The 15495-nt window shown below is 37.5% G+C and overlaps 1 protein-coding gene across 2 annotated transcripts in view; it reads left to right on the forward strand.

Annotated features, from left to right (window-relative positions):
- CDK17 (cyclin dependent kinase 17) overlaps positions 1-15495 on the forward strand; it is a 98009-nt gene that overhangs the window by 32596 nt on the left and 49918 nt on the right. The window contains exons 2-3 of one of the 2 annotated variants that reach the window (XM_050891065.1): positions 8083-8231; positions 13736-13774. In XM_050891065.1, the coding sequence (XP_050747022.1) occupies positions 8114-8231; positions 13736-13774 (157 nt within the window). In that variant the 5' untranslated portion in view covers positions 8083-8113. The remainder of the gene's footprint in view (positions 1-8082; positions 8232-13735; positions 13775-15495) is intronic. The other variant, XM_050891073.1, reaches the window with a different exon arrangement.

The following is a 15495-nucleotide window of genomic DNA, read 5'->3' on the forward strand; positions in this document are numbered from 1 at the left end:
TAGTTGTAGCCAACGTATTCCACCTCTCTGTTATTTTAGAAATAGTAATAGTACCACAGCTTATTATTGTCAGAAATCTCTAGAAAAATACGGAATACAGAAGAGACTGTTAAATCTTATGCATTAAATAAGTCTCCAAAGAGTCTGTTTCATCATACCGTTTTTTTCTTAATGTCTTGTTTTGTGTCTCAGTATAATGCCTTCAGTGCATCAGATCTTCAATGTGGCTTGGTATTCATAGGAAAAACATGCATGTATGTTGTCAGTGCTGTAGAACGTGATCTATACCATGCTGCTTATGGTGGCTTTTATTTGCTAATTGAAAATTCTCCCCGTGTTGCGATGTTGCACTTTCTTCCAAAAAAACCCAACAAAACAAAACCCTCAATTACTGTGAAACAGCTTTCTCTTACTTTTTTTTTTGTCTTCTGCATGTGCATAGAAGTGTAAGAAGAATGCATCCAAAGCTGTTTTTAAACCATTCCTGACTCTCTGATATTACTCATAGCACAGACATGTATGCATACAATAATTATGGAAGGGTTTGGTTTTACTTTTGCCTTGTAGGTTTTAATGTAAGGCCTTTCTCTCTGGGTTGTTTGGTGGGGGTTTTTTGTGTTCACACTGTACAGAACATGTATTGAGGTTCAACAAGTAATGAACCCAAAAGTTTGACATTTGGAGGAAAAGGTGTGAGCTGTAAATTTACAGCAATTGTACCAATTAACCATAGAAAATTAGTTTTTTATTACGGTCTTCATTTTGTCTTCAGTTTTAATAATTACAAAGCTTTTTTCCTGGGATGAGCTCTGTTACAGCTCTCACTTGGTGGTTAATTTCCAGGCAGGCCATGATAAGGTTTCCTCAACAGCTTCCCCAGTGTAATTAAGTTCTGTTTTAAGAGAAAAGGGCCAAAACATTTTTTAATTTTGTTTAGAAACTTGTACCACTGTCCTTTGTTTATCCAAATCAAGAGTGTCTTTAGTTTTTATCTTAGTTTATATTGCTATGGTGTATTTGTTGCATCTCTTGGTGCTTGATTCAAGAATATTGAAATAAGTTGAAAGCTTTTCAGTGCCTTACGTCTTGGGTTGTAAATGTAACTTTTTTGTAAGTACAACAAGAAGCAAATGTTGAAGACTCTGGTCATGGAAGTTCAGATGCTTACAGGACAGGTTGTGCTGGGCTAAGAGCTATTGGAGGTTGAGAGAAGGTTCTTCAGTATGAGATTTTTTTATTTGGTGCCTGAATCATGGTGGGGGAAAAAAGTTTAGTTTTTGAAATTCCATGCCATTTATTGACAAAATTGCTCAGGCTCTCAAAAGATTGCAGATGCTGTTCAGTCTTAGAACTGTCCTCTTGAGCCTAGAAGAGGTTTTCCGCTCGGTTTCTTCCAAAGACTGGCTCATTTGCAAGAATGAATAAGATGGTCCCAGAAGTGATGACTGCAACATTGTAAATCTGTCACTAAAATAATCTCAGTATTGGGGAGCAGCAAGCTTTTTTTTTTTTTTTTTAAGATTTTTTTCTGCTGAAAGCTATATTAAGGCTTTATGCTTATTAATCAAAGCTAGTAAAATTACAGACATTGCTTTTGGTTTCCAGTGCTCTTTATATCTTTTGAGATGGAAAGTTCCATGGCTCATTGGTAGTATATATGCTACATTCATGTAACGTTCTGGTTTTTGCCTTCCCTTCAAGAGAAAAAAGACTTTCAGTTTATGGGTCTGACAGCAAATGCAAGAAGCTTTGCCAGTTAGCTCATTTGTTTTGTTGGCTTAAATGTCAGCCAATTTAACCAGATTCATACTGTGTTTTTTCACTTGGCTGTTGAGAGAACAGAACCTTTGATAATTAACGTGGAGCTATTCATCAGTACAATCTATCTAATTTAGGGAGATCTATCAAATAGATCTATGATTCTGTGATTCTATCTATCAAATAGAATGTCTCTATTGATTTTCTATTTGATAGTGCTTCTGTCTATCTGGGGGAGAATACATGTGTACATTTTAAAGAATGTAAACTTGCTGTGATTACCGAAGTAATCTTGAGTCCAAGGATATGAAAAAAGGACTGCAAGATTTGACCGTTTTGGCAGATTTGGGGTTTTTCTTTCTTTTGAATTCTGTACCAGTAATATAGTTAAATATGCCTGTAGTAAAGATCAAGAAATCTTTTAACTTAAAGGATTATTTAAAAAAAAAACAAACTTCTTTTGATTTCTGTCCTTCGTTACTCGTTAAAAGGCAAAGGGATTGGGGGGTAAAGATAAGGAAAAGTATTCACAATCTAAATTAAATTAGGACAAGCTAATTTCCGTATATTTCCTCTGTTCAGAGGTTCTTCCAGTTGATGATCTGGATCAGGAGCTGAATATAGATGCTCTTATTCACTTTGGGAGGAGCCTCTTTTCCTATATTAACTAGGAAGACTAGCCTTGGATAAGGAGTTAATCTTTGTGAATACCTTTCTACCTCCAGTTTTCAGTAATTGTTTGGCTGTGATTCTATAAATACGTAAAAAGGGGCTTCACCTCAAAAGTTTAATTCCATATTGAATATTGTTTTATTCATAAGAAAAAGGCTGTGAGGGTTCTTTTGCCCTTTTTTCACTGGGAGGTCAAACTAGGCTGTGATATTTGACTTCACTTTTCTTTCATCAGTATCAAAGGCCTTGTTTGTCAGATGTCGCTTATATGTGTACAATGTCAGTTCTTTGACCTAATGCAGCATAAAAGGTAATAACTTCTTGAGTAGTTCTGCTCTCGACAACAGAGTCTAGTTGGCCAGAGTCATGTTGTTTCTAAAGACCCAGTGTGGAAAAACGCAGTAGAAAATTTTTTTCACCAATGTGAACAAATGTGAGTTGAGACAAATACAAAGAACAGATGCAATGAGTAAGATGCCATATTTATAATCCATTCTTGTAGAGTAGAATTGTGATTGTAAGGAAGTGCATCTGTATTAGATGTGAATTTTGTGAGTGCTCAGACTGGTGGTTTATGATCTTAGATAAATTATCCATTTATTTCTCATTAGTGTAATTAATAGTTTGCTCTGTATTTGATGTGCAACATGCTCATGTGATCAATAGCTTTTTTTCCCCCCTTAATTCAGGTAGATTGAGAACAGTTTAATAAATATAAACACTATGGAAAGTTGGTTTTCTTTTTAGATTAAGGGAACAATATCCTTGACAGGTGTTTCCTGTTTCTGTTTTTAATTAATATTGTTTGCAGTACTCTAAGCTTTCTAGACATCTCTTTCTGACACAAGCTTGGATTATCACCTTCAGAAATACTCTTAAGTTAGATGCATCTAAAATTATTAGTGCAGCCAAACAAATGAATGATGCATAGTTTATTACAGCTTGAAAATATTTAACAGACCTGTAACTGGTGTACCTAAAAAGCTAGTGGAAGGTTAAATTATTATCTGTTCAAATTTGAATGATACAGTGAATGACACCATGGATTTTGAGAATCATCAACAACTGTAATGCTGAGGACCATATGAGAGAGAATTTCATGATTCTTATTATTCTTGTTTCTATTTGTGTGGACTGTTTTTTATTCTTCAGTCGATAGTACCTTACTAGATTTTCCATCTTAGATCCTAAAAAATGTAAGTCTCGTGACAGAATCTTCACATCTCTTCAAAGCTCTGCCACAGTATACCTTTTTGCAATTTTTTTAACCATTTTTACACAGTTTGGCCCACTGCTGTGTAAATGTACCCATTTGGTTGTAGCAATTTTAAGAAATCAGGTTGAGTGTCCCATGTGTGTTTGCACCTCCTCCTGTCCAAGGAATTCATATGGAGTGCTGTTACCTGCTTTCTTTGATGTCTTATGCCTGTGGCTTTAGCTTGTTAACCCATCCTTAAGGGCCGTGCTGTGTCCACGCTGTTGTTCATGTGCTGCTGTTATGTAGGGTTTCTGTTCCTGTCCATTCCTCCTGCTTTAGCTGTCGTCTTCAGATAATGAGTTTTTCAGAACAAGAACTGCCTTTAGATGTTTGGAAAACACCTACCGCATTGTAAAGCAGCTTGTAAAAACAGTCAAATAGCAACTTCAGTGCGTATCTAAGTAGAAGAGTAATTTAAAAATGCTTGATCTCTATGTAGATGCATCTTAATGCAATATAACAACTGGAAACAGAAGAGTCAGCACTTGGTCTGATCCAAAGCTTATTGAAGTTGAAGGACAGGTTCCCATTGACTTCAAAGGGCTTTGAATCAGCAAAATCTTAGTGAACTTTTGGTATTTGTGACCCTCCTGAAATAAACTGGCTGAAATTTAAGCTGTTAAATAATTTCATTGCTTTTGAAAATTTTAGCTGAATTTGTTTAAACTTACAAGGATTAAGCACACAGCATATGTTAATTGTGTATAAAGATCTTATGCATTCCTTTTTTCACTTTCAAGGTACCAAGGGTCTGGGAGCTTGAAGGGAGTGGTTGGTTTTTTTGAGAATTTTAGCTCTCAGCATTATAAGGCCTCTGATTTTTGGTGAATAGGTGAGTGCAGAATCTGGTTGAGTTATTACTTGGGAATCAAAATGCTTTAATGTCTGTTTGCTATATATCCAGGGTGTTGTGGACATCTGTGTTTGCTAAATGAGAAGTGCTCTTCTACAGGCGCTGTGGGAAGGATTGGTCTGATATAGAGAAAGGGAGCCAGAACCTACTTGTTTAAATCTGGTCTTACCTGGATGATTTAAAAACTGTGGATTTTGTTTTCAGAACTGTGTTATAGAGATCGCTTTTAAATGACATTGAGAGCAAAACTGGAGTTTAAGACTATTGAAGCAAACTGAGTTAATGACAATGTTGGAAAATACTTTTTCTACAGGTTTTAAGGAGAAAAATGTGTATGAAGTAAATTTTACCATAGTTTTCAAGGATTAACTTGTGTTGCTTTTAAAGACAAAAATACCAACTTTTCAGGGTTAGACTGGAGATCGTTTGTAAGAAGCAGCAGTTCCATAAATACATTGTCACTTCCTTCATTTCGTATCAGTATAAGGCTTGAACAAGTATGTCTCTGCCAGCTTTTCTGGGTTGTATCAGATAGCATTGTATCAGATTGCTTGTCCTCATTCTGTCTGCAGAAGACTAGAATTTGCATTAGTTGCATTCAAGTGTATGTATCTATCTGCCGTGACATTTAAAATATTTGATTTGGGTACGACTTATTCAGAGTAGATAAATTTACAGAATACAATAGTCAAGCCCTGGGCTGTGTTCTAAAGCTCAAAAATAAAAATAACAGTGCATAGTCTTCTCACAATTGGTAAGAATTTGGGGGAACATCAGGATTCTTACTGCATCTAATCATAGCCACTAGATGTATATTACTCATCAAGTAACTCCATTTTGGATTTAAATTAGATTTACTGTTAAATGGAGAAAATAAGTATGCATCTGTTACGAACTAGTGAAAATTAATATCAGACAATTTCCCTTTAATTTTGTTAAACTGAATTAAAATTGCTGTCATTTTAGAGAACCAATGCTAGCTTTGGATTGTATAGATTATATTTGCAAAGCTCTGTTCACTGAGGCCTTGTCTCAAACTACCAAGATTTAGCACGTTCTGCGACTTCGGCCAGAAGTGAGAATGAAGAAGTCAAAAAGATAGGACATTTCCAAGTGCTCTAGATACAGGTCACTCCTCCTCCTTCTTTTTTTTTTTTTTAAATATATGCATCCTGTACACATCTAAATGGGCAAGAATACTGATGCTTTAAGGGAGGAAAATTTGGTTTCATATCAGTGAGCATCTTTTCCTTTAAAAAAACTGAATTACATTTCAATAGAAGGAAGCGTTCACTCACACATGGATTCCCACTTCTGACTCCTTTTTACCGTTAAATTCTTTGAAAATCAAGCCCTGAACTTAATTCAGAATCTTAGTAAAAATGGTGCTGCAGCACTCCATGAAACCCTCCTTTATCAGGAGAAGTTTTGTAACTATAGTTAGCAAAATATTTGCTTTTAATTAGCTTGAGATTTAGAATGTCTCTTGGATTTTCTAATCCATGTGCCTGTTAATTTATATGTAATATTCTTCAGCAGTAGACCTTTTTGATTAAAAAATTGTGTAGGCTTAAATATTTTCAAGATCAAAAGCCAGGAACAGCCTGTTTCCATATAAAGGCATCTGTTTTTTCAGTTACTGCCCAAGTGGAAAATTGGAAAGAAATTGTTGTGCTGTCAGGTAGCATTAGGGCATTACATAGCTAAAAATTGCACGTATCTTTTTTGAGAATAATGCACCTAGGAAGATGCAGGTTTCAAAGAACACTATAGGAGAATTCAGTAAAACCACATATAAAGGATGTGTCCTTCGAATTTTTTTTAAAAAGTTTTTAAGAGAAACATAGGCCATCATTTTGGAAAAGTTAAAATAAACGCAGAAATAAAGAAGTTTCAAGTAAGGTCTTTAAAGCAGGTCCTGAACAGGAGAAGTAAATGTTCCCCTTGGAATGTTCTCTGAATGCAGTTTCTTAACAATAAGAATATCCTGCTTTTGAGTGAGAGAGAGCAAAATTATTCATGCTAAGGTGTGGCTTTATTGCACGTACAGCAACGCATTAAAAGGGCTGCTAGCTTAACTGTATCTCCAGCAGTTATATTTTTATTTCCTACATATCTGTACCCAGTGCCTGACTATTTCTGCCTATAGTAGCTGTGGTTGTCTAAGGTGTTACTCTGTTTTGTAATCTACCTGTTTCCCCTGGGATGCAGCTGCTGCTTTGCCAGTGATTGTACTGTTCATCTCAGACTTTGGGGCTCAAATCCCAAAGGTTGTCTTTTATCCATCCTTATGTGTTACTTACTGTCCTGTGCAATCTAGTCTTGTGATGGTTTAGTCTATGTATGCATTCTCCTACCACCAAAAACCACTTCCAACTTGTTCCACCGATTTGTTCTCCTTTCTGTTATGTAGCATCTAAACAAAGAGTAAGGTATGCAGTTGAAATGTGTATACTTAAAGGGATGATGTCAATATAAAGGCATCATATTCACAATTTGTTATTAAATGTAGATCTTTAGCATACTACTTGCATTTCTCTGTTTAAAGGAGGACGTTGAGGACAACTTGATTTTTTAAATTTTGTATGTGAATTATGTGTTTTGGAATGCAAAGAGGCTGATGCAGGAAAAAATATATCAGCAGCTCAGACTTAAAAGGATGCTGTGCTTGTGTTTGACAATGCCTATGTGATTCTTGGAGGCTATAAGCAGATGAACAAGTTACTGTGAAATAATATCTAGGGTGAATTGTCCATATGGAGTAATGAAGGACAGAATTGTGCTTTTTGTGTAAGGGCAAACATATGGCACACTGCAAAGTTCACTTACCAGCTTAGACTTGTGGCAACACGTTTATCAGCCTGGACCTTTGTTACTATTGCTTGTTTGCTTACCGCTTTCCATGGAGAAAGTGCCTCCTGCTTTGTTCCCAGTTTAGTCTTATTGCCTGACTATAGAGAAATGTCCATTCTAGCTGTCGTTATCAGGCCCTGGCTATCTATTTCCCTAGGTGGGATTGGGTTTGAGAATTGCTTTTGTGTTTAAGGCTTTTAGTGTTGTCCCCTTCCTCCTTTTGTGAAAAGGCTAAAATATAGAGAAGTTCAGTAACTTCTCATCTGTAAACAAATAGACTGAAAGAGAGAGAAAGTTCCAGCCTCCTCATCCTCAGTGGGTTTGGTGAAAGAGGCTGCGGAGGAGGCAACAGAGCGCACGCTCATCAAGTTTTCAGATTACTGTTTGTTTTATTATTGGATTGTAAAATTAGTGATCAAATTAGCTGGTTTGGTTTGTTTTTTTTAAAAACAAAGATTCTCATTTTCCCTAACAGAAATAAAAATTGCAAAAATGTATGGGCACCTACCTCTCAAGACGTTGTTCTTCAGTAGAGTAATCTTGCTTTAAGGATACTGTTTTAAGGATAACTTGCATATTGACTGAATTTTCTGTAAGCTTTCCTGCATTTTTGTGTGAGGTAATTGGATTTTGTTTTCTGATCAACTAATTTTTTTCTCACTTTTTGCTTTTTAATCTTTTTTTTCAGGCTTCCTTAAGCCAGACTTAATATTGATAGAATGAAAAAGTTTAAGAGGAGACTTTCCTTAACCTTGCGTGGAAGCCAGACCATCGATGAATCGCTGTCTGAGCTAGCAGAACAAATGACAATTGAAGAAAACAGCAGCAAAGATAACGGTAAGCATATCTTTCACTTTCCAGAAAATGTAAGAATTTTGTCAGGTCCCCTCAAGTGAGCGTTGTTGGGTTTTATTTCAGTTTTCACAATTGCATAGACTTCCTCACTAACCTTTTCTTTTGATTTATCTTACATTTGACTACCCTAGTTCTTTTAACAGGTTGATAAGTTGTTACGTATTGGTTTGGTTTGCTTTGATATTGAACTGTTATACAGCTATTTATCAAAAGCTACCTAAATTGGTATTTTAATGTGGTGTGCAGCAAGGATCATAGATGCTCTTTCAGTAAACAAACCCATTATTGTATGAATCTAGTGGGTCTCACATCAACTTCATATGGCTTCAAATTCAGTTTTTTCTCAAAATCATTATTCGGTAATATGATTGATAGTAATTGCTTGAGTATTATAAATAAAACTGTCTACCCAGTGATGAGAATTCTGTCACCTCTTTATGTCTCTGAATAGTACTTCTCTTCAGCAATATAAAGGCGACTAGAAACATTCAGGATAACGAGCTTGCCTGTGTATTCTTACGCAAGTCTTTGGCTGATCCCATAAATGTACTGCCTGCTGTAAAGTCCACATTAATGATGATACCGCTTTTGAATGCAATCTACAGTGATAATGACTGGAAGAGATTTTGTTGCTTTGTTCTGTTTCCTGGGCTGCAGCATTTAAGTCATATTTCATCTTCTATGCTGATGAGTGTTATTTCTTGCTCTGCTGACATCTAAGATTTTCTCAAGTATCCACTGCTCTGAATTGTTTTTTCCCCACTTCACACCAGTAAATGATTCTGAATTTTGCCACTGCAAACTGACAGGGCTGGGAAATTTGAGCAGAAGTAGAGGCAATGGGATTTGCCCTGCAGACTTTTAAAACCCCATCCGAGATCTGTTGCATGCCAAGCTTTTGAAAGCTGAATTTACCTTTGGCAAAACAAAGCTATTCATGTTTTTCGTTTTTACCCTTGATCCCTGGTATATTCATTGCTATTGTCCTGTCTTCATCATGGGCCATGCTCAATAGTTTGGAAAATGATGTTTATTACAACTTTTTATGTGTTGATACAACAGGTCTACTCTGAAACAATAATTGTAGTATTTTTGCACTGATGTCTACTAAGTACTTTCTGAGACGCTGAGCGGTTATCCCACATGGTTTCGCTTGTATTGGCCTTTGTTACTGATGCATATTTTTTTCAGACCTCTATATACTTCTGACAGATTGATTTCATTATGCAAGTAAGTGCTAAGAATATTACTTTCACACTGGGAAATGAGCATGAAAAATTGTCACCAGCATCAGTGAGTGTAGTGAACTGGGTTGCTGAATTGATTCAGTTGAAAACTGGATCCAGGAAGAATAAAAAGATTTTATTTTAAACTGGACCATGTTCTGTGTCCCAGCTCAAGGGACAGAGGACACAATACCTTGTTTACAGAAGCGTTGCTATCTTAAACCAGGTATGAATCTATTTGCAGTTTGTAGTATTTATCTGAGAATTATCTCAAACAGCAATACTTAGATGTCTTCTGCATGCTTGTCGCCAAACTTTGACAAACTTACCTTCTCAGTAGATATCTAAAATGATAAAAATACAATTCAAGAAAATGTTTCTAATTACAAATTCATTATTTAGCTTTTAGTGCTCGTTTTATTTTGCTTTCTACATTATTTCATTGCCCAAAAGGAAGCTTATATGCTAATATTGTGTGATACAATACATGCTATGCTTACAACTGCAGAAAGTTGTTAATGCCTTAGTAGAGTAGCTTTGGATACACTGAGGTGTTTTTGATCCTCTTGAAAGAGGAAGAATAATAAATACAAACTGTACTTTCGCTATGCGTAATCTTTAGCTCATCATTTTGTCATTTAAAAAAGTTTTACTGACATTTGCTTCCTTTTTCTGATACTAATATCTGCATTCTAGAAGTATCTGTCCTATCTTTGATCTTGCAGAGATGAACAGGATACTACTTTGTGGATTTTTGTTTTCCTTTGTTTTTCCTTTCCTTTCCAACCCTACTTTTCTTAGAAAGTAGGGTTGGAAAATGCTTGCTACACCAGCTGGTCCTGCTTTTCTAAAGGAAGCTCTAACTATCTGTCTTGGTTTAGGCCCAGCCAGCAACAAAGCATCACTCGCTCACTCCTCCCCCCGCCAGGATGGAGAGAAGAAAATACAATGAAAGGCTCGTGAGTCGAGACAGGGACAGGGAGGGATCACTCACCAGTTATGGTCACAGGCAAAACAGACTCGACTTGGGGAAACAGAAACCAATTTAATTTGTTACCAATCAAATCAGAGTAGGATAATGGGAAATAGAACCATATCTTAAAAACACACCTTCTTCCCACCCTTCCCTTCTTCCCGGACTCAGCTTTGCTCCCGATTCCTCTACCTCCTCCCCCCACAGCAGCACAGGGGACTGGAATGGGGGTTGCGGTCAGTTCATCACACGCTGTTTCTGCCACTCCTTCCTCCTCGGGGGGAGGACTCCTCACACTCTTCCCCTGCTCCAGCATGGGGTCCCTCCCGCGGGGGTCAGCCCTCCACAAGCTTCTCCAACACAAGTCCCTTCCACGGGCTGCAGTCCTCCACGAACTGCTCCAGCGTGGGCTATCCCACAGAGTCACGGCCTTCTCCGGGCCCAGCCACCTGCTCCAGCATGGGGTCCTCCACGGGCTGCAGGGGAATCTCTGCTCCACCGTGAACCTCCATGGGCTGCAGGGGGACAGCCTGCCGCCTCACCATGGGCTGCAGGAGAATCTCTGCTCCGGCGCACCTCCTCCCTCTCCTTCTTCACTGACCTCGGTGTCTGCATGGTTGTTTCCCTCACATCCTACTCCTCTCTCCGCTGCAGGTCTTTCAGCAGTCTTTTCCCCTTCTTAAATATGTTACCACGGAGGTGCTACCACCATGGCTCATGTCCTGGCCTTGGCCAGAGGCGGGTCCGACTTGGAGCCGGGGAAGCTTCTAGCAGCTTCTCACAGGAGCCACCCCTGTAGCCCCTCCCCCGCTACACCGACCCTGCCACACCCAACACACTCTCCCACAGATTAAGACGTTTTGGAAGGAGTAGTTTTCAGACAGACCGTAGGAATCAGGGTTTGGGCAACAACAATTGCTGGAAAAAACAATCAGGAAACAAGTTCTCTCTTTTGGTGAAAGACAAGTTTGGTAGAGAACATAGCCTGGAAAAAAAATCCTTCAGTGGACATTATTTTTAAAAATTACTTACAGAGGAGTGCTTAAATGAGAAAGGTTTACCTTGGCAGCTTATAAAATCAGAGTGCTAAGAAGCCTGTACTAACTGTAAATATCCAGCTGGGACACATGAGAGCATGTAGTCTCTTGAAGAATAGTTTATAAAGTGATAGCTGCATTAAGATCTTGAAAGTGCATCTTTTACTGCGATGGTGCTGATCTCAGAAGGCAGGAGTAACCATCTCCCTAGTTTTGCTTTTAAGAAGAATAAACAGCTCCTTTACCCTGTGGAACAGAGAAACACAAATGTGCCCAGTTTGCGGGCTTTGGATCTGTTCTTAAAGGAACTTAAAAAGCACAGTCTAGTAAATCAAAGGCAAGCCAATATCTTGATCTACAGAGAATCAGAGTCAGGGATACAGTCAGTGTTCAGAAAGTGGTTCTTCGTATGTGGTTTGTTTTCAACCGTTATTACATCATGAACTTGAGAAATGAGAGTCGAAGGGAGTTGCAACTGTTCCCACACCAGAAGGCAAGGATAGACCCTGAACACTGAAGGCCTTTACAGCAGAATTTTCTTCCATTGTTGTTGTCCAATTTTCTCTTATTTTTTTCTTCCTAGCAAATCGCCCATCTTGTTTCCTGTCATTCCATTCTGATGGCTGTGTTCACTGAAGGATATAATTTTATACACGCTAGCTTTTTTCCTTCCTGGAAAACAGCTGTGTTACTGGACCATAGAGGTTGTATGGGCTACGTCCATAGAAAACCACATCTGTGCTGACCTAGGATCCACGCTCGTCTCTATCTGATTTTCACATACATGTCCTGTAAAATCTTTATTATAAAGTTTCAGTTCAGCACTGCAATTCCAGATGTAGATCACATGCACATAGTAGCAGGAACCTTTCCTGATGGTCACCCTTTTGCAATAACCTGTTGTCTTCAGCCCCTGCCAAATGTTTCCTCTCCCAGAACAATTGCCTCTGATTTCAAGTAACTGCTGCTCCAATCCAGAGACCCACCTTGTCATTAGCTCCAGCTTTGAGTGGGTTGTTTGAAGATTTACTTTTAAAGAACAGTACTCCTAATGCAGAACACATTGTCCCATTTGTAGTTAACAGACATAAAAATAGATACATAACTTTTGATTTCTTTGCAGTGCATTGATACCTCTGAATCAGCTAACCTTTTGTATGCAATCTCATTTCATATACAGCCTCCTTCATCGCGTGATGTCAGTACAATCTCAGTATGCAGCACTCATCCATCAGCAGCAAAATGGGATTAGCAGGGATCAACCCATATTGTTCGATGCAGTAGCACAGAGCTATTGCACTGAATGTAGAATAACCAACAGTTTTGTTTTTGGTTTTGGTTTTTTGGAACACCATCAAATTATTTAGTGACCAGAAACCTATATATAATTAAATCTGCCTTACAAATTATGTTCATCATAATTTGGCGATGCTTCCTCACCCAGAAGCCAATCAGATGCATAAACCATAAAAATAGAGGGACCAGTGAAATGCTTAATTACCTCTGAAGCCTTATGAACTGTGGACTGTGTGAAGTATACTTGGGGCTATTCTTTTATCTAAGTACGGAAGCTTTTCATGGTCTCTAATGTTTTAACATATAAAACCAATTAGTTGGATTTGTTGTTTATTTTTCATTCTGTCTTGATTCAAGCACACTAACAATGTGCCAGCTTGCTTTTTTAATTCTAGGTTCTACCTTAATATATGTATTCAGATTAATATTAAAAATACTAAATGGTAATTTGTAGCAGTTGACAACTAAATTTGCTCCTGAAATTTTTCCTTGCCAATGACATACTAATGAAATTTGGCCAGAAGTAACATCCAAATCATGCATATTTAAAGCGCAATTAACTGTAAAATTTATGCAAATACTTTAAATACATATCAATATGCTCTCTAATGAAAGCGAAAAATGTGGCTGTATTGTCCAATATTATAAAATACATTATCACAAACTCCAAGCATGCTTTTAAGAATAATTACAAGATATGTTCAAAAATACGTCCACAGCTCTTGCATTAATATATAAGTAACTTGGAAAGCCATTCTATATTGCCAGTTTTCATATTTATATATAGATATATACACACATACATACTAAACCAAAACAAGTGAGGTTCTGATAGAAATGGCTTAATGAATTTCTAGAATAATATTTATCTCCATTTGGTCTGTTTTAGCTCAGTGATGTGATCACAGGATCCAGTCTCACAAACACTTGCATAATTTTTTTGTAATTTTACAGGTGTGAGTAATAATGGAAGGATCAGCTACAGTAAAGTGCGTAAGTGTTTTTTAGGTTTAAGGCCTTAATGACTAGTTAATACTCTGATAAGAGGAATGAATGTTTATAAAAATTGACACGTTGCAATACTGTCTCAGAACATCCAAATGTCTTTGTAGTTGTAGTCATTTCATATCATCTTCAGTACAGCTGAGAAACTCCCATTCCATCTGCTATGTGTGATTCCTTGAGTATGGAAGGAAAACAGTGTGTTGCAACATATTTTCAAGACAATGTTCTTGAATTGAAAATATGAGCACAGAAATACTTACTGGTTAAAAAGCAATAAAATTTCTCTGTTGATACTGGAGGAAAGTATCAATATAAAAATAGCGGGGGGGAGGGGGCGGGCGGGGCGAAATCCCCAGAAGTGCTAGAGCTCATTCTAGAGCTACAGATTACTGCAAATAACTGGCGGTTGTCACAGCTAAATATTGAACCTTGTAGTGTCCCTTACACCGTACTGACGATGTTTTTATTATAGTCTGTATGTACACTTCTGTGCTGTGGCATACATCAATTTTTGTTATTACTGTTCAGTATGGTTTCTCCATCCCACATACACTGCACAACATAGTGTTCTTTCTTCCCTTCTATTTTAATTTGCTTCTTCCCACAAAACCTGGAGGCTCTATTCATGTGTGGAAGTGCTTATAAAGTGAAATGAGCATGAAAATTCAGTGCCTGAAAGCATGCTGCAGAGACCTGTAGTCTTGGGGGGCGTTATCCACTCATAAGTGTTTTCTTTCACAAGCAGAACGCAGGTTTGGCAGGAGAACATGATACTTAGATGCAGAAGTGGACATTGTAAATACACCAAATTTCTACTAGTGTAGGCTCACTGATGGATATGTAGAGATTTGTTCTCAAACGGCATTCAGATGGACTTGTTAAGTACAGAAAAGTAAAATACACGGAACTAGTCAACACAGCTATTTCTGAAAGTAGGGCAAAAAGGAGCCAGATCCTCCGTTTCCTGATCTGGTTGGCAGTGTGGCCTCACAGATGTTTGCGTTGGGAGGTACAGGGTAGTTGTGTGTGGGGACGCAAGGACAGAGGCCAGGGATACTTGTATCTTGGCTACAATGCTGACTCACATTGATTTAAATTGTACCTGAAACAGTGTTCTGAAGGATTTAGTGTAATGTGATGCCTTCTGGAGTTACGCTTTTTAAAGGGAAAATTAGTAACTGGTGGTTTGTCATGCATATATGATTGGAGGTATGGGACTACCATGCTTATGTTCCAATACACGTTCTGATGACCAAAAGTACTATCTTGAGAATTATCTTTTAAACGGTATGAAATACATAAATCCTAAAGGCAGGTTTTCGGCTTTGAATATATTTCATTTGTTTGTGATCTTCTTTGTCTTGGTACCTAGACTGAAGGCAAAACCTCATTGTATGTGAAGTCAATTTTAAAAGGCTTTTTGTAGTGGTTTTTAGATGTCTTGATCTCATTTTTTGCCTTGTGTATTATCTTTTGTTTTTGTAGTTTAAACAGACTCCTTGGAAAAATTTCTGTCCTTTTTGTCCCCAAATTAACAAAAAAAAAAAAAAGTTTACAGGACATTACAGTGTCATTTTAATCATTGAGGTACTTCATTTCTGGGAGAAACTTGAAGACTGTGTTTCTTTAGGTTTCTGTTGGCATATTTCTTCAAATGTGCTACCAATATTTTTTGCCGTGTGTCCTCCAAGTGAAGAACATTTGCTCTG

The sequence above is a fragment of the Gymnogyps californianus genome, chromosome 1 (genome assembly GCF_018139145.2).
Source record: "Gymnogyps californianus isolate 813 chromosome 1, ASM1813914v2, whole genome shotgun sequence".
Taxonomy (NCBI): Eukaryota; Metazoa; Chordata; class Aves; order Accipitriformes; family Cathartidae; genus Gymnogyps; species Gymnogyps californianus.